The sequence below is a fragment of the Mustela putorius genome, unplaced genomic scaffold (genome assembly GCF_011764305.1).
Source record: "Mustela putorius furo isolate JIRA1106 unplaced genomic scaffold, ASM1176430v1.1 tig00000407_pilon_pilon_pilon, whole genome shotgun sequence".
Classification (NCBI taxonomy): domain Eukaryota; kingdom Metazoa; phylum Chordata; class Mammalia; order Carnivora; family Mustelidae; genus Mustela; species Mustela putorius.
In genome coordinates, this window is record NW_025421373.1 from 12,143,485 (window position 1) to 12,163,177 (window position 19,693).

The 19,693-nt window shown below is 40.3% G+C and overlaps 1 protein-coding gene across 3 annotated transcripts in view; it reads right to left on the reverse strand.

The window, feature by feature from the left end:
- Positions 1–19,693, reverse strand: part of FYB1 (FYN binding protein 1) — a 149,931-nt gene that overhangs the window by 88,473 nt on the left and 41,765 nt on the right. For 2 of the 3 annotated variants that reach the window (XM_013051694.2, XM_004737977.3), the window contains exon 2: positions 5,045–6,206. In XM_013051694.2, coding sequence (XP_012907148.1) covers positions 5,045–6,206 — 1,162 coding nt within the window. Of the gene's footprint in view, positions 1–5,044; positions 6,285–19,693 lie in introns of those variants that run through there. The other variant, XM_013051690.2, reaches the window with a different exon arrangement.

Here is a 19,693-nt window from a genome sequence, read left to right on the forward strand (position 1 = left end):
GACACTCCTTTTCCAGTCCGTGCACCACAGAGCTTTGCCTCTATCTCCTCAGTGTTCTGATGGCCCCATCTGGGAGATGATTCAGAAAACGGATCCTGGGATCCGTGTTTTAGGGTATCTTATTCTTAGACTCTAGCTGCACACTAGCGTACCAGATGCTTGTGGAAACGCTGCTGTAAAGAATCTACTTACCCCCTCCCCCAGTTTTTTAAATGTGTGTGAACATAGAATCCCTTTCCCTTGTAATGGCTAGAAACAACACACATTGATGTAACATGATGTATAATATCTAATGCGGCAATTTTAGAGAATACGTGTAAAAAGAAAGTGAAGGGGAAGAGAAGAGACAGTGTAGGGTGTGTGGTATTTTGCTGCTGAAAATAGCCCAATGCTTTTAGGTTCCAAGTTGCTGTTGGCTGGATTAGTTGAAGCGCTGCATGAGCAGATAGGGGGTGGGGCAGTGGGGGTCCGTGATGCCACTAGTCCCTTGCTAATGCCTGCTGGGACGCTGGCCTTACCTTTTCAGTGGTCAGGATGCTTAACTGATCATTCTTAAAGCTAATATACGGAAAGGTGAGTCTTAGTTTCTCTCCAGGATTAAGAACAAGGCCAGAAAAGGGTTGGACGGAACATTGCCCAGCAGATTTATCACTAACTCCACATGCAAACCAGTAGTCAAGCCAAGGGATCTTAACAACGGAAACTTTGCTGGTTGGGTGCACACTGATGCTTAGAATGACCTCCGTTCACCACTGGCCTGGGAACCAAGAGGACACAGAGAAAAGGTTAGTTAGTTCAGAGAACATTCAGATATTTTAGAATCTTTCTTCCTTCCTTTCTTTCTTTCCTTCCTTTTTCTTTTTCTTTTTTTTTTTTTTGAAAGTTTAGACTTTTGTAGCCCCATATGGTGGTTCTGGGGAAAAAAAGTTATTAGCTTCATGTTCAGTAAAACAATATATTATATTGAAGCCTAGGGTTTACCAGTAAGTAAGGTGAATAGATTTACAATAAAGACCCTGTGCGTAACCTTCATTTCTCATGGAAGCTTTAGTCAACTGTCTATTGACAAGGGTTATCTACTTTGTTAAAGTAATAGCTAAGCTATAGAGAGTATTAATACTCAATTCTGATTAAATAGACTTTGACAGGATAACAAACTGAGCAACTAACAGGAATGTATTATTTCTATGCTCCAAATAGACAACGTTAAGCAGACCGGTGTCTGTCTCCATGTAGCTTATAGTGATATTTGTAGTGAAAAAACAAACGAACAAAAAAACAGGTGTTTCAACCAAATAACACACACACACACAGAAGGATGAGGATTCTTTGAGTTTCCCTCATGCTTGACTTATTATCTCATGATATCCTATGTTTCACGAGAGGGACCGAGGAGGGAGGATGGTGAGGCGGGGTATGGGCCCGGGATCACAGAGACTTAAGGACCAGTCCTGCCCCTGCTTAGTCATGTTATAGACTTGGGCATGTTACCTAACCTCTCTGAACTTCAGTTTCTTCAGAGAATTCTTATTTGATTTGGGTTCTTGGGAGGAGTGAACAGAGTGATGTGCATCTGGTATACAACAAGTCCTCAACAAATAATGGCCGGTATATTCGACAAAGATGATAAAAGATGGTGGGTGGGCATGGGGAAGAGGTTTAAGGAATTGGATGTGAACCTGGAAAGGAGGGAATGAGGGAGGTGGCTAAGGAAATAGTGTTAGAGTTATTAGATGAAAAACCTGCAGAGTTATTAGATGAAACATCGGATTAATTCGAACACTATCTACTTTCTAAATCTGGTATAGTCTTAGTCTTCCTAAGTGGAAGGCTAAATTACTTAGTATGGTTTCATAAAAGCAGCAGAGGTGGGATCAGTCATCAGACCTGCCTTTTAAGAAATTCTCACTGTTCAGAAAATAACATATATGCCAAGTTATTTTTTGTAGCATGGTTTTGAAAAGAAAAATTTGGAAACAATGCATAATGTTCAATCAGTTGGGGTGGTCATTTATTTATCAGAATATTATGAAACTCTAAGGAATGTTCAGTTCCCCCTTTTTTTTTTTTTTAAGATTTTATTTATTTATTTGACACAGAGAGAGATCACAAGTAGGCAGAACAGCAGGAAGAGAGAGGGCTCGATCCCAGGACCCTGAGATCACGACCAGAGCTGAAGGCTGCAGCTTAACCCACTGAGCCACCCAGGTGCCCTTCAGTTACTTCTTACTAAAATATGAAAAGATGTATAAAATTTATTATTTTTTTTAAAAGCAAAGATTAAAGCATTGCACATAATATCTTCCTTCTGAAGTATAAAGCTGGGGGAATTAGTATCTATATTTATATTTGCTTACATAAATCTAAGGAAGGATATGGAAGGATATGGAAATTAAGAAAAGAGGCTTTTGTAGGGCAGAGGCTGGGAAGATCCAGAAAATGACAGAGAAGGACTGTATGCCATTTTATATTTGTTGGGTTTGTTTTCGTTGTTGTTCTGTTTTTGAGCCAGATGTAATTTCTATTTAAAAATAAGTTAAAAAAATGTTGGGGTTGCCTGGTGGTTCAGTCGGTTAAGTGTGTAGCTCTTGGTTTTGCTCAGGTCAGGTTCTCAGGGTCCTGAGATCACGCCCTGCTCTGTGCTCCGTGGAGTGTCCTTCTCTCCCGCTCCCGCGGCCCTTATCCCTTCTTTCTCCCTTTCTCTCCTCTCAAATAAATAAATAAACAAAATCTTAAGAAAAAGTTAAAAAAAAATTCAAATGCTTACAAAAATGCGAATGCTTTAAAGGGGTGTTATTCATAATTTAAAAGTTAGAAATCAGATTGCTTTGTCCTGACACTAACCAGAGGACTGTTCAAATCAAGAAGGACTGAGTTTTGATTGTGAAAGAGGGGGATGAAGAGGAAATAGGGTCCCTTTTGGAGCATACTACCTCCCAAGGGACCAGAGTTAGAGGTGCAGGACATTATGGGAGGATTGAGAGTCTAAACTGTGTCTATCCTGGGGGCAAAGGAGCAGAGGGGATGGAGGTCAGGATGGGGGGAAAGGCAGAAAGCGGGCAAGGATCCACTCTGCTTACTAGGGAGTATGGCCTGGGTCCCTGGGAACCCTGCTGCCCTGAAAGTCAGCTTGACACTGACCTTGCCAGAACCATCAAGCCAGAGGACTTCATTAGCATTCTAACATCATCACACCAGACAACTGGTGACTGCCACCCGAACCTGGTAGCTGAGTGGAAATAAAGATGCAGCACATGGAAGGAAACTCCCAAGGATTTCTGCTTAACACGACGACCATTTCCCTGGTCTGAAGTTAGAGTTATAAGATGGAGGCTATGAGAGTTCATTGTTTATCCCAGGCACAGAAGAGCTAAGGAAAGGGGTCTTTTAGAAGTTTTCACAAAAATAACATTTCTGAGTTATGGACCAGTATTAACATGAGAAGGTGACAGATGAGGAGACACAAGTGTAACAGCTGAGCCTTTCTAGAAGACGGATGATTGTGGCATCACTTCAAATGTGCTTTCTACATGATAGATTAATGGGGGGTTACATCACTAATCTGTTGATCAACAGCAAGAATATTGGTCTATTGCTTGCTGCTGCATTGCAAATGATACATTGAAAGATGCCTTTGTAGAGCTGGAAAAAGAAAACAACCATTATACCTAGACCTTCTTTAAATAGTTTTCTAAATAGTTTTTTGTTTGTTTTTGTTTCTTTTTAAAGGTTTTATTTATTTATTTGGCAGAGACAGTGAGATAGGGAACACAAGTAGGGGGAATGGGAGAGGGAGAAGCAGGTTTCCCACTGAGCAGGGAGCCTGATGCAATCATGACCTGAGCCAAAGGCAGACGCTTAATGGCTGAGCCACCCAGGTGCCCCCCTAGATCATAGTTTTATAAATAAATATAAATATATCATATTTATATAATATAAATATTTTATTTATATAAATTACTATTTATATTTATATATAAGTATAATAAAATATAATTCATATATTTGTAGCATATAAATATATAAATTATTATATTTATAATATAAATATAAAATAAATGTGTCTAGTAGTGGTGTGGTCCCTATTCCACTATGTATAAGCATCCTTTCTCCACCTTCCCCAATAATAAACAATAACTGCACATTATTGGCCTAAAGTGTTAATCATTTCAGGCATAAGTGAGCTTCTGTCATCACTGCGTGGGGTTATAAATCTTTACCAAGTCATTCAGCATCAAATTTTAGCGTGTGCCATAGGATTGTCACATCTTTGGTAGGATATGAAACTATTGTCCCAGAAGGGCTCTAATGTGTCCCTTTGTCTGGCTTATGGTCCTAGCTCTGTACTATTTGAGGAATCAGTGAAGTTCAGAAGGCTTTATATTGAGAAATAGGAAACAGTTAAAATATAAAACAGAAAGTGGCATTTCGGGAGCTCTGCTCATCTCTGGTTTGAATACTGGGCTTAGGAAACACATGATGACTTTTTGGACGTTGCAAATCGCTTGACATTTTGGGCCGGTTACTTTGTTGCAAGGGGCCACTGTCTGCAGTGCAGGATGTCTGCAGCCTCACTGGCCTCTGCCTGCCACAGGCCAGCTTCACCCTCCAGTTGTGACAGTCAAAACTGCCTCCAGACACGGCCAAATGTCCCCGGGCACCAAAATTGACCCAGTCTGAGAACCACCGACCTAGAGGTCTATCATCTTCCTGTGGTACTAAGGGTAACACACCTCAGTCTCACTGAACAGAAATGAAAGCCGGCTAAGGATGTAAATGAAAGCAAAACCATTTATCAGTGAAATGGATATATTTTCCTCCAGCCCCCAAAGGTGGGCCCCGACGCATTTTCACACGGAACTGAGAATTTTTACCTCTCAGACCTTCCACTAAAGCAAAAACAGATTGCCAAAGAAAAGTCACCACAGATTCAGGAGTACCAGGGATGGAATCACTCCTGGGTATAATTTTTCCCCCAGAAGGTCAAACAAAACCTCTGCGGCAGAACACAACATGTTACTTAGGGAATGAGAAAAATACTCACTGTTTCCAGAAGTGGCTTTTCGGAATTTCGTCAGGTCAACGTGTGGGGGTCTGCTGGGTTTTGGCGGCGGCGGGCCCAAGGCAAACAAGGAAGGCAGGGGCTTCTGCTTGGGGGTGGCTGCATTCTTGTCTCCCTTTTCCTTGTCTTGGCTTTGGCTCCATGGCCCCGTTGTTGCCAACTTAGAAGGCATCTTAGGGAACTTGGCAGAAGGAGTCCCAGGGGCCGGCTCTTCCTGATTCATTTTGTTCAAGAAGATGTTCTTAGCAGCATCTATCTTCCTTTCTTCTTTTTTCTCTTCAGCATTTCTGGAGAGGCCCGGGCTTCCTCTGTTGGCAGCAGGCTTCAGAACCACACCAGAAAAGGGCGAACTGGACATCTCGCCTCCGAGGTCTTTAGTTTCCTGGTCTTCCCTTGCTGGCTTTAAAGGGCCTGTTTTGGCCTTGGCTCCTAAGGGAGCTGGGGGTCCTTTCTGTAGAGACACATTCTTGGTGGGGCTCTCGTCTTCATGACTGTCATCAATACTCAGGGATGGCTTCTGGCCAAAGGCGGGCTTGGGAAAGAGGGGTTTGGGGTCATGGTCTTGTGAGGCTGACACAAACTTGCCTTTAGCCCCAGCCAGCTTGGGGAATGCTTGCTTCTGCTCTGCTTCCGGGGCTAGAGGATGAGACCCTGGCTTGGGGCCTGGTGGCTTTAAGTCATGGTTTTGGTTTACACTGTGAGGCGAAGGCTTATTCCCAGGGGGCCAGGGAAAAACAGGTTTGGCATCCTCCTTGGGCACAGTGACAGGCTTGGGGCCCATAGGTTTCGGAAATCCCACTCTCACCTCAGGGTCTCTGGTGGCTGAATTTGCCTGCGGTCCAAATCTTTGGCCCACTCCCGTCGGCTTTAGAAATGGGGGCTTGGGCTCCTTGTCAGGCTTTTCCTCAGATGGAGGTTTCACCGCCAAGGGTGGCTTTGGGGACCCAAACTTAGGTACGTTGCTAGGTCCTGCAGGAGGGCTGGCATTTCCTTGGTTGTCGAAGAGATTCTTTCTGGCCTGTACTCCTGAAGGTGAGTTTTGCCCAGTGACTTTGAAGGGGCGGTTGCTGACAGAGACCTCTTCTGTGGGGTTGCCCCCTGCATTAAATTTCGCCATGAGGGACTTCACATCTGCTTTTGTATCCTACAAGCACAGGGAACAAAAACTAGCTGAGAGCCAGAAGTCTTAATTGCACAAGTTAAAATACTCCACTCTACAGGGCTTCCTGGTTTGAGGCCTGCCCTGTCGCTGATTGGTTAGGAAGACATTGTAACATTTATCTTCCTCTATGGCAAAATAGTCTGTGAGAGTTTCTTGAAGGGGGAGGGCTATTGTTGTGCATATACTCTTTTGGATTTTTGCTTTTTCTTCTTCTTCTTTTTTTTTTTTTTGCTTCTCTTACACTGACTTGCTCATTTCTTTTTAAGTAACAATTTACCTTTTTCTTTGCCTCACTGTTTCTCCAGCTCTCCTGTTGGATTTACTCTTTACTTTGCATTTGTCTGCTTTGTTTTATTTGAAAAAAAAAATATGGAAGTGGCTAATAAGGGACTTCTATATTTTACAGTGAGCCTCTTAAATAGAAACTACACTTGAAAAAATGAAAGTAAGCTTTTCTGTAAATTCAGGCTGTATGTTTTCTACAGCATGGCCACGTTCAACTGTTCTGTGGTTTGCAAGATTTCTCCTGTTCCGTCTGCAGTTAAGGTGCGTCTGCTTGCTAAACAGGAGATGTGGCAGAAAAACTCACTCATTTGGATAAGTAAGTAATAAGTGAGTTTTCTGACTTATTTATAAATATTGAGTTCAACTGGAACCAGATGAGCAGGCAGGCGTGTCTGGGGCTCTGAAGTCCAGAAGGGGTCTCGTTCCTTTTTATATCCCCACAATACCTGGACCAGAGCCTGGCACCTTCAGGCTTCTATTGCATATTTGGGGAAATAAAAGTTGGCACAGAACTGAATACTGTAAAGAACAATTTAAAAGAAATGGTGCCCTCAGCTGGAGTTTTCCTTTGTACCAAATGGCAGTGCCCCTGTGTTTGCAGGATGGGAGAAAGGGAATTCGGCACTAGAAGGAGAAAACCAGATGAGAGCAGCTCCTTTAACTTACTACCCTATCTCCAAGTTGCTGAGAACATCTTGTTTTCTACCTTGTCTTCCTTGAGTACTTTTTTTTTTTTTAAATCCTCATGATTTCCTCCAATCCTCAAACAATTCCTAAAAGCAATAGGAAAGAAGATGGAAAGGGGAGTTTGGGTGTTGGGGGACGGAATGGGAGAAAATAGGTCCTTCCCTGAACCCTCCCAAGGAGATGACAGCAGCAGAGGACTCTGAACCTCAACACAAGATGCATAAAGACTTACTAATACAAAAAAAGAATTATTAATAAAAAAAGAATTATTAATACAAAAAAAAGAATTATTAATACAAAAATTTGCTCCTGGGGCACTTGTGTGGCTCAGTTGGTTAAGAGTCTGCCTTCAGTTCAGGTCATGATCCCAGGGTCCTGGGATTGAGTCTCGTGTTGGGCTCCCTGCTCAGCGGGGAGTCCGCTTTTCCCTCTCCCTCTGCTGCTCCCCTGGCTCGTGGTCATGCACACATGTGCGTGCTCTATCTCAAGTAAATAAACAAATAAGTCTAAAAAAAAAAATTGTCCCTCCCTTCACACATGTAAGAAAATCTATCTCAGCGAAGAACTCTTTTATTCTGGATTTAGTCTGTATGTTGCAATTTATATTCTAGATTATAATAAGAGGCTACATTGCCTCTTAGTGGTTAATTACAGAGACTAGGGTGTCAGACTGCCTGGGTTTGAATCTTACCAGGTGTTTAACCCAGGGCAGGGCATGAATTCTCTGGACCTTAGTTTGCTTACCTCTATCGTAGGAATCATAAGACTGTGTCATGGGCTGTTAGGATGATGAAGCTAATCTCTGTCAGGTATTCTAAAAAGTGCTCTGAATGTAAGAGAGTTTCCTATTTTTATACAGCAAGAGAAGCCTTGGGAATCATCTGACCCTCTTCTCTCACTGCACTAGAGAGGAAATGGCAACCAAAGGGTTAAAGCAATATCCTACTTAGTTACAGCAAGTTCTTGCCTTGGATTTCATGGGGAAAACCCATGAAACACACGAACTCATTCAAACTCTACATCCTCGTTTTAGTTTAGAAAATATGGATGTGGTTGATTTAGAATTGGAATGTAAGTTTCTTAGTCGCCCACCCAGTCGCAGGAGGCAGGGCAGCGTCATGGTTAATAACCCACACTCTAGAATTATCCACTTGGGTTCAAATCTTGACTTTGCCATTTATTGGCCACATGACCTACAAGGTTTCTTAACCTCCCTCAGACTCAGTTTTCTTCATCCGTAAAATGAGAATAATAACAGTATTATTTTTTATTTTTAGAACAGTTTTAGTGAAAAGATTGTACAGAGGGTTGTTCTATAGTTTGCCTCTAGTTTCCCCTTATTAACACTTGACATTAGTTTGTAGGACCTTTTTAACTTTTAATGATTTAAAGATTGGGCTTCTACTTATTCTTAAGAAGCAGTATTTTACATCTGGAAGACCTCAGAGTTCAGGATATTTTAAGTAAAATCAAACATTTCATCTCAAATTACTTAAGTTTCTTTTCCAAAGTCATTTGAAGCAATTCACTATTATTTCCATCTGTTGTGTGCCTGGATAACCTTTAGTCCAAACTACCCCAACTCATTGCTCTGTAATTACACAGATGTAATTGTGTAATGCTCTTGATAGAGACGAATTTCCTTTAGCTCCCATATATTTTTCCTTCCTCAGATTTATGTTATCTTTACTGCCAAAAACTCACCACATCTGCCACGTCCCCTAGGAAGATGGCTGCGAGCAAAAAGGGTTTTGCTATATCCTCTGTGTTTCTAGTTCATAACTCTAGATTCCAGGAAATCATTCTTTGCTTTTAGCAATATGAAGAGAATGGATCAAGTACATACTTCAACAAAGACTGAGATGACATTTAGGAGAGACATCAAGAAACTGTACACATTAAGAAAATGTTTCTCTTTGTAGCAACTTGTCTACATAATTTCATACAGAATCTTAAAAACACCATGTGACTTTTGTTGATAACAGGGTTTTGCTTGGTTTTGGATTTATTTTTATAGTCCTTATACTTTTTTTCTTTTTTTAAAAAAGATGTTATTTATCTGAGAGAGAGAGAGAGAGTGAGCACCAGTTGGTGAAGGAGGAACAGAGGAAGAGGAAGAAGTAGACTCCCCGCTGAGCAGGGAGTCCAACATGGGACTCAATCCCAGACCCTGGGATCATGACCTGAACCGAAGGCAGACGCTTAACGACTGAGCCACCCAGGCATTCTGCAGTCCTCTTACTTTTAAATATATATTGAATATTAGATTAATCCCATGGTTCTCAATGAGAAGAACTTTGGGCAATGTCTGGAGAAATCTTTGATTGAAATGACAGACTGATGGGTTAAGCCTCTGCCTTCAGCTCAGGTCATGATCCCAGGGTCCTGGGATCGAGCTCCACGTCGGGCTCTCTGCTCAGCAGGGAGTCAGCTTCTCCCTCTCCCTCTGCCTGCCTCTCCGCCTGCTTGTGATCTCTTTCTCTGTCAAATAAATAAATAAAACTTAAAAAAAACACAAACAAACAAATGACAGACTGATGGGGTGCTTGGGTGGCTGAGTGTTAAGCATTGGCCTTAGACTCAGGTCGTGATCCCAGGGTCCTGGGATTGAGACCCACAACGGGCTCCGGTCTACAGGAAGCCTGCTTTTCCCTCTCCTACTCCCCCTGCTTGTGTTGCCCCCTCTTGATGTCTCTCTGTCAAATAAATAAATAGAATCTTAAAAAAAAGAAATGATGGAATGAAGGAGTGCTTTTGGCATCTAGTGTGTAGAGATCAGAGGTACTGCTGAACATCTCACAATGCACAGGACAGCTCCTCAACAAAGTATTATCAGTCCAAATAGTCCCAAAGCTGAGAAGCCCTGAGTTAATCTTATTACTCCTGGGTTATTAGAAACATCTTACCAGAAAGCCCACCTTTAGTTTTTGTAATAGAATATAACCCAAGACCTATAAACAACTGTGTAAAAAAAGAAACAAAAACCCCAAATCCCTAAAAAATACAACCACCTCAATTAGAGATTGTTTTCAAAGTTCCATATCTTTGAAAGTCTCATCTTTGTAAAGTTTCACTTATAAAGCTCAAAAGAAATAAAACAACAGTGAATCATGGGTAACTAATAATTTCAAAATAACTGAAGCCTCCCTTTACTTCCGTAAGATGTATTTGTGTTACTTTTGTAATTAAAGCATGAAGAGAGCAAACCGCCTTTATGCATGCTGTCATTCTTCCCTATACAGAGCCCAGGGAAAAAGAGAAGAAAGTCATTTGCTCTTGATTTTATGTAATGCTTTTAATCATGAGGGAGACAGCAATGAATAAGAGTTTACCCACATTGGTTTGTTTCTTTCTTTTATCATTGATCAATTTTATTGTATGTGGATTTTCTTTCTTACTATGTTACTGATTTTTTTTTTTTATTGTTAAGTCATATTTTACCCATGACTTCTGGTCTTGAATTGATGGTTCTTCTCATAGAATAAAATGCCACCATTACCTGGGACAGGACTCCAGGTATGATGGCATCAGAGGATCAACGTTCCAGGAAGCCAGCTCTAGGCCTACCCAAGGCTTCGGAGACTGTAGTCAGAGCGAATGGAAGAGGGAAGAAGGCAGCTGAGGACGGGGTGCCGCGTGAGAGAGCCCAGCTTCGACCAGGGCAACGGCTCATGTTGTTCCAGTGCATTCAGCAAAGGATTGATAAAATGGTATAATAAAAAGATGAAGAAGATAGAAAGTCTTTTCCTAAGCCAAATAAACTTTCCATCCTAGAGGTAGGAAGCAGGTTGGTGAACCTTTGTAACATGCTCAAGCAGTTCAAACCTTCACAGAGCAATCTACTCAACTTCACTAGTTTCTATGGCCTAGATTAAAGAAAATAACAGATACGGTCCCCATGACCAAGTTCCCCATCCCTTCTGAGTAGGCACTCACGTGCACATGCACAGGAGTGATAACTTTTCTTTTCGAAGAGACTTAATCTTCTCTATTCAGTAAGCTTGGAAAAGGGAACTGCTTTAATCTGAAAATAAGCTTTCTTAAAACTGTTTATTGTCAGAAATTACATAATAAAACCTTTCTCCTTGGTATTGGCTGTAAAGATAGAGTTAATAGAAGTTGCCTGGAAATATGGTACTTGGGACAACTTCTCACAAGATGGTAGATGGGAGGTTGGGCAAGAGAGAAGGAAAATGTGGTAACTTTTTGCAGCCCCGTTAACACCGTCTAAATATTTAGGTACTTAGTGGGTCATAATTTAAGTACTTATGGTGTATACTCTGTTTCCCCAAGGAGATGTAAAAGCAGGAACTTAGTTTTATTTTTCTTCCTCAAAAACAGCCCCCCTCTACCACCATGCATTCCTGCAAGCACTCCCTAATGCCTGGCTCATTTCTTTCCGTAATATTAATCACACTTACCACACTGGCTGATGGGCTGAATTTATTTGAATTTCAGCATGACTAAGCACGCAGATAGCTGGGGACAAGAGTGTTGAGGCCCAGTCATGAATCTATTTTTAAGAGCTCTCTGTCTACTAGAGTCTCTACCTCATTGCAAATCGGCTGTGGTACATTCCAGTTGGCTGAGCCTCTGAGGTTGGAGGCAGGACCAGGGCCCTCTTCAACAGGATGTGGGAACGTGCTTCTTACCGCAAATTGAGTTCTTGGGGCAAGATCAGGCTGCTGCAGACTGGGCAAGGGCACAGGGAGGAGGAGGAGTTGGTGGCGGAAGCAGTGGGGGGAAGTCCTTACATTTTTCTCAGTGACTTGTAAAGGTGGATCTGGAATTGCAGACAACCCCATCTACCCACCTTGTGTGGTGAGATGTAAATCTAGTCAGAAGAAGATACCTGGAGTGAGTGGAGTCTCTCTCTGGGGGCTGTGTTGTTTGACTCCCCTCAGCACAGGTGAACTTGGCCGTTGTCCTGCTGGGGGCTGGCCTAAGTACCCTAGCAGAAAACCTCTCTATCATCATTCCCTCTTATATTACCTCAGGCACCTGTTGGTCTGGAGCCTGTCCTTGCTCCCCCTGTGTTCTCTCTTTTAGAGTGAATTGAAGAAGAGGAAGCAAGATATTCAGGAGCTGGTAAAACTCAGATGGTGATGGCCCATTTTCCACATTCTGTGTCATCTGGGACTCTCAAGGTGTATGGATCCATTGGGCTTTTGTGTATCTTCTGTCTTTATAGACCAGGCTTGAAAATCACCACCTTTCTACAAAGGAGAGTCTTCGAACCGCTTTCTGGTTATCCTACCAAATAGCTCCTACACCAACACCGTTTGACTTTGTCACGGCTTCCGATGACTTACGCGAAACGTATAAGGAAGTTTAATAAGACTTCCCTATTTGTTTCTGAAATTTGCTCTGCTGTAAGTTTTTGACTCTTTGATGCCAATGGCATGGTGTCAGGAGGCAGAGAATAGAGAGTCTGATGCAGATAGTAGAGAACAACAAACAGTCCTAGAGCCATTTATTCTTAGTGAATTGTATAAAGTTTTTATAGCAGATTTAATTTACATTTGCTTACTGTGTAATTCACTTAGACTGAGTTAACTAAATATACCAAATTACAGAACAGTCTCTCAGGAATTTGACCAATGAACCTGTAGATAATTGAAGTGTTTTCATAGATATCTTACTAGTGACTTATTTGGATCTTAAGATAATATTTAAGTATTGACAATTATACAATGTAAGTCTTTTCATTTTTCCTGGGCCTCCTACTCTGTCATCTCAAAGAGATCTTAATTTCATCTACTACTTCTAGTGGTTATTCTTTTTTTTTTTTTTTTTTTTGATAAGCTTCACACTGAGACCTGACTTCATGATCCTGAGATGAAAACCTGAGCAGAGATAAGAGTCAGACACTTAACTGACTGAACCACCCTGGTGCCCCTGGTAATCCTATTTTAATGTATAGGTAGTATAAACCAGCTAAACCAAACTTACTTTGTTAAAAGCATATGAAATTTGAAGTAAAATCTCTTGATGGCTGAAAAAGATGTAGTTTGACATAGGAAAAAGAAAAGAGAAGTGTTCTGCTTCCTTTTTTCTCAACCTCCACTTTCTCCTCCAGCACAGACACAAACACACAGACACACACAGTCACAGGAGCCTAGACAGTGAGTTCCTTTTCTCTACTTGAACAGAAGTTAGAAACTGAAAGTATATGGCCACCATGGAGCGGGCTGGGATAGGGAGATGAGACCATCTGTGGGGTTTTCTAGAGATTTCCTTCCCAGCATGGGAAAGTTCTGTGAGAAGAGAACGGCTCGGAAGAGGAAGGCGTTGGCAAGCGGATCAAGACAGGCTGCAGCAAAGGATCAAGAGTGTGAATGGAGAAAGTGAAACTAGATGGAAGAAGTGAAGGGTTATGGAAGATTCCTCAGAGCCCTCATTCTACAGAATATGGCAGCCTGAAACCCTGCCTCGTATGCCCCCTTCCATCCCTATTCCATCTCCCCTTTTGAACTATGAGGAAAATGCATCAGTATTTAGTAATCAGGAGTGAAGAGTGCAATCACCTCACACCTCTTACCTCATTTCTCTCTGATAAGTCACAGTAACAGAACTCTGCCATGAGATGAGCAATTTCTCTCACCTTTGTCACCGTGGAGCTCTTTAGAGCAGATTGCACCCTTTTTCATTAAAACTGTGATGCTCTCAATTTCAAGCTTTTTATGGTGTAGATCCTGCACTTAACACCAGTTAGCCTCTCCCCACCCTCATCCCCCATCTTCCCAGGGTGCTTAATGGCTTTAGCTGCTCTGGGTTTTCACTTCTCTCTTCCTTCATACATTATTTCATTTTCCATGCTAAAGTGCCAGTGGTTCTAGTATGCGGCACTTTGCCAATATTTAGTTTAAAATCTGTGCTTAATTAAGATCACTCATCTCGGGGTACAAATGACCTCAAACTACCCCCCCAACACACACACACAAACTGCACATTTGTATAATTAGCAAAAAATTCCAGAGTTTGGTATTTTATATCTGTTACTAATTCTATTATTAGAACTAATAGTCTTATTAAAAAAAGATTTTATTTATTTATTTGACGGGCAGAGAAAGTGAGCATGAGAGTGTATGTGCACACAAGCAGGGGGGAGGGGCAGAGGGAGAGGGAGAAGCAAGCTCCCTGCTGAGCAAGAAGCTCAATGCAGGGCTCTATCTCCAGAACCCTGGGATCATGACCTGAACTGAAGGCAGACGCTTAATCAACTGAGCCATCCAGGCACCCCTAGTAACCTCATTTTTAAATATTTTATTTATCTGTCTGAGGGACAGAGTATAAGCAGGGAGAGGGGTAGAGGGAGAAGCAGACTTCCCACCAAGCAAGGAGCTCAGTGCAGGACTCAATCCCAGGATCCTGGGATCATAACCTGAGCCAAAGGCAGATGCTTAACCAACTGAGCCATCCAGGTGCCCCCTAATAATCTAATTTTAAAGCAAAATTTCACACATAATATCTTATTTAATCCTCCCAAAGCCTGGTTTATTCCTATTGTCAGTGAAGGATAAACTAAGTTCAAGCACATGATAGAAGAGAGCTAAATTGAGGTTTTCTAACTCTAAATCCCATGTTTACCACAATTCACCATAAGAATCATGACTTTCTTTCCTTCTGGTATGGTTACGATGTTGAGTTTGAATCCTCAGCTCACACAAGACAAATTTCTTATTCTGGTCCAAAATGTTCTCTACCTAACTTTAATGATCTAACCATGGCAGGCGATGTGTTAGAACTTTTTCTACCCACAGTCGTGATCAAAGCAGATCTGAGAGGAGCAAAGGAGACAAAGCAAGAGAGGGGACATAGAGCCCTAGACCAATATATCCATCAATTTTGTAACATCACAGGCAATCTGAAAAGGTTGAGAAGACAAACAATTCTGCTTGTGTTATTTTTGATATTTGGTCTGTGTGTGTGGGTGTGGAGGTGGTATGTTAAATAGAGGACTGTATTAGATCTCTTTTCCCTTTAAACAACTGCCCCCTAGAGTCAGTGAGATGAATCATCCATCTGGCCATTCAGGGGCCTGGGGCACCATTATGGCTCATTCATTGTTCCCCTGAGGTAGTGTTCATTATTCATCTGGCTGCTGAGAGAAGTTCAAGGGTGACCTGAAGGGAAGAAGGCTATGATTTGGGAAGGCCGATGGCAAATATAAGATGGATAGCAAAGAATTCATATTAAATAACTCTTTCTGCTTAGATTAATAAAAGCAAAGCAAAGCAAAACAAAACAAAACCCAAGACCCAAAACCAAACCCATTAACATCTATGGTTCATTCAAAGAACAGAAATAAAAAATTAAACACACGAAATTCCCTTCTTGTTTTATAATTTTTAAAATAGTGTGGTTTTTCTGAAGAATAAAGAGACTACAGAGAGAGACATCTATTATTTTAAAATATGTGTTTCTTTTAATTAAAATATTTACTACCCATTAGGATGGCTATTATTAAAAAAAAAACAAAACAAAACACCAAATATCCACCAGAAAAATAACAAATGTTGGCGAGAAATGTGGAGAAATCGAGCCTTTGTGCATTGCTGGTGAGCATGTAAAATAGCACAGCCACTGTGGAAAACAGTATGGTGTTTCCTCAGAAACCAATCCATCAATTCTACTTCTGGATATATACCCAAAAGAAGTGAAAGCAGGAATAGATATTTATATACTCGTGTTCACAGTAGCATTATTCACAGTCATCAAAAACGGGAAACAACTCAAGTGTCAACAATGGAGGAATGGATAAGGAAAGAGAGGTATATACACACCGTGGAATATTATTCCATCCTAAAAAGGAAGGAAATTCTGATTCATGCTACAATAAGGATGAGCCTTTTGGTCATTATGCTGACTGAAGTAAGCTAAAAGACACTTTTTGTGTGTCACAAAAAGACAAATATTGTATGACTCCACTTATCTGACATTTGTAGAGCAGTCAAATTCCTAAAGAGTGAAAGCAGGATGGTGGTGACCAGGGACCAAGGAGGCCACGGGGAGTTAGTTTAAGTTTAATGGGTACAGAATTTTAGTTGGGAGCGAATGAAAACACTCTGGAGATAGATGGCATTAATGGTTGTACAACAGAGTGAATGTACTTATGGCCACACTGTATGTTTAAAAGTGGTTAAAATGGCAAGTCTTATATCCTGTATATTTTACCACAAAAAACAGTAAAATAGTTAAACAACATCTGAAAAAATGAGTAAATAAAAACTCTTTGTAAATGATACAGTTGCTTTGATACTGTTCCACAGTGAGATACTTTCTTTCTTTTTACTTAAGTTTTAGTGATCGGAAGAGGAAAATGGAAGTGACTCAGAATAGTGGAGGAAATGATCCTTCATCAAGATCAAGCTTATATGTATACATTCTAGGGTCCAGATGAAATTGTGTCTGATCGAGAATATTTAAAAAAAATTTAAAATACTTTAAATGACTTACATAGAAGTGTGGCAAAAATGTAACAAAGGACTGATGTCAAAGTTCTAATATAATAAATAAATATAAATAAAATGTAAATAAAAACAATAAAAAGCTACTTGAGAAATACAAGCGTACCTCACTGACCAAAGCCATTTTTTGATTGATAGGTTAAATAAAGGTGTTCTGGATGTCTCCTCTGAGGTAGGACAGAAAAGCAGAGGATTAGAAGCACAGGTTATGATAAAATCACTTTGGGAATTTTTTTTCAAGCAGCACATGGTGTATAACCCATCCTATCCTGCTGTGTTCCTCTAAGGGGTTCTCTCTGGTGAATCACCAGCTCTGTCAGCTGTCAGGACAAATGGGAGTGTGTGGCATCCCATGACATATAGGGAAACCAAAATGATTAAAAACACTAATAATGAACTATTAGAAAGAGAACATAAACCCATTCACATTAAATTCCCATTAAGAACATAAGCCCATTCACAATAAAATAATTAAGAATAAGTTTAACCATATAAAGAGGTGAAACCTCTTTATATTGAAAAGTATGACAGTGGTGAAAGAAATTGAAGAAGAAACAAATAAATGAAAAGATATTCCATGTTCATGAATTGGAAGAACTAATATCATTAAAATGTCTATACTACTCAAAGCAATATACAGATTCAGTACAATCTCTATGAAGTTTCCAATGACTTTATTTTCTACAGAAATTGAACAAATAATGCTAAAATTTGTATGGAATCATAAAAAAAAAATAGCCAAAGCTATTTTGAGAAAGAAGACATGTTACCTGGCTTCAAAGTGTATGATAAAGCTATAGTAATGAAAACAGTTTGGTATTGGCATAAAAACAGATACACAGAACAGAATAGAGAGCCCCAAAAGAACCCATGCATACATAGTAGGTTAATTTATGACTGAGGAGTCAAGAATATATCACAGAAAAAAAAAAAATAGTCTTTTTCACAGACCTGTACCCCTGGGGATAAAAATATATGTTTATAAAAAATAAAAAATTAAAAAAAATAGTCTTTTTCATAAATGGTGTTGGGAACATTGGATAGCCACATGCAAAAGAAAGAAACTGGACCACTATCTTACACCATACATAAAGATTAACTCAAAATGGATTGAAGACTTGAATGTAACACCTGAAAAAATAAAACTCCTAGAAGAAAACACACACAGTAAGACCCCCTTGACACAAGTCTTAGCAATGACTTTTGAATCTGACAACAAAGCAAAAGTAACAAAAGCAAAAATAAACAAATGGGACTCATCAAATTAAAAAGCTTCTAGAAGGGACACCATCAACAAAAAGAAAGAGCAACCTACTAAATGGGAGAAAATATTTGCAAGCCATACCTCTGACAAGAGGTTAATATTCAAAATATATAAAGAACTCATAGAACTCATACAACTCTATAGTGATAAACAAACACAAACAAACCAATTTAAAAACTGGGCAGAAGATCTGAACAGGTATTTTTCCAAAGAAGACATACAGATGGCCAATAGACACATGAAAAGATGCTCAACATTACTAATCATCAGGGAAATGCAAATTAAAAGGACAATGAGCTATTACTTCATACTTGTAAGAATGTCTATTATTAAAAAAAAAAAAAAAAACACAAACCCAAACCACAAAGATAACAAGTGTTGGCAGGGAGGCAGAGAAAAGAGAACCTTTGTCCATTGTTGATGGGAATGCAAACTGGTGCAGCCACTATGGAAAATAGTCTGAAGTTTCCTCAAAAAATTAAAAACAGAACTACTGTGTAGTTCAGCAATTCTTTCTGGGTATTTACCTGAAGAATTGAAAACACTAACTTGAAAAGATACATACACCCTGATGATCTTTGCAGCATTGTTTATAATAGCCAAGATATGGAAGCAACTTAAGTGTCCAGTAGCTAAAAAGACCGTAGTGTATATAAACAGTGAAATAGTATTCAGCCACAAAAAAAGAATGAAATTTTGCTCTTTCTGACATCATGGATGGACCTCAAAGGTATTATGCTAAGTCAAATAAGTTAGTCAGAGAAAGACAAATACTATGTGATCTCTCTTATATGTGGAATCTAAAAATAAATAAAGTAAAAAGACCAAGCTTATCGATACAGAGACTAGATTGTGGTTGCTAGACGTGAGGGTTAGGGGCTTGGGAGAAATGAGTGAATGTTTTGGTTTTGGTTTTCTTTAGTTTAAATAAATTGAATTAAAAAAAACAAACAAACAAACAAACACGCCCAGACAAGGGAACGGCACAGGTCTCCCACTCCACAACAAGGTAACTCCCACCACACATAGAATGTATTTTGATCATTTCTAAGACTCTCAAAGCTCATCCTTAACCACCCGTACAAAGAATCATCTGTGAGACAAACCATCCAATGAAAAGTAAAATGAAGCTGAAGGGAAGGAAGCTGAAAAAGAGAAAAAATCCATCGGGATCCTGGATCCCTTCTGCTCTTATCCTCCTATCTTCACTGATTAACTCCGCCTAAAAGAATTGCAGAGATTTAATGGCAAGGTTGAGGAAAGTTTCGGGGTGTACCCTGATTCAGCGTGGGTAAGTGGGATTAGGGCACAGATCTTGGCTGCTTGTCTTTCTTAAATTTCCTCTCTATCATCTACAACTGCTATAGTATGTTGAAAGATAACTCGCTCTCCCCCTCAAAAAAAAAAAAAAAAAAAAGTTCACGACTCAGAACAGGTGAATGTGATCTTCTTTGGGAAAAGAGTTTTGTGGATATAATTAAGGATCATCTGAAGCAATCTTCCCAGATTACCCAGGTGGCACTAAATCCAGCGACAAGGGGGCTCCTAAAACACGGAAGGGAGAAAGATAAGAGAGGAGGAGGAGGCCCTGTGAAGACAAAGACAGAGATTGGAGAGATGTAGACACAGAATGCCTGGACCCATCAGAAGCTGGAAGAGGCAAGGAACCGAGACTGCCCCGGGGCCTTTGGAGGGAGGATGGCCTGGTTAAACCCTTGATTTTAGAATTCTGGCCTCTAGAACTGTGAAAGAATACATTTCTG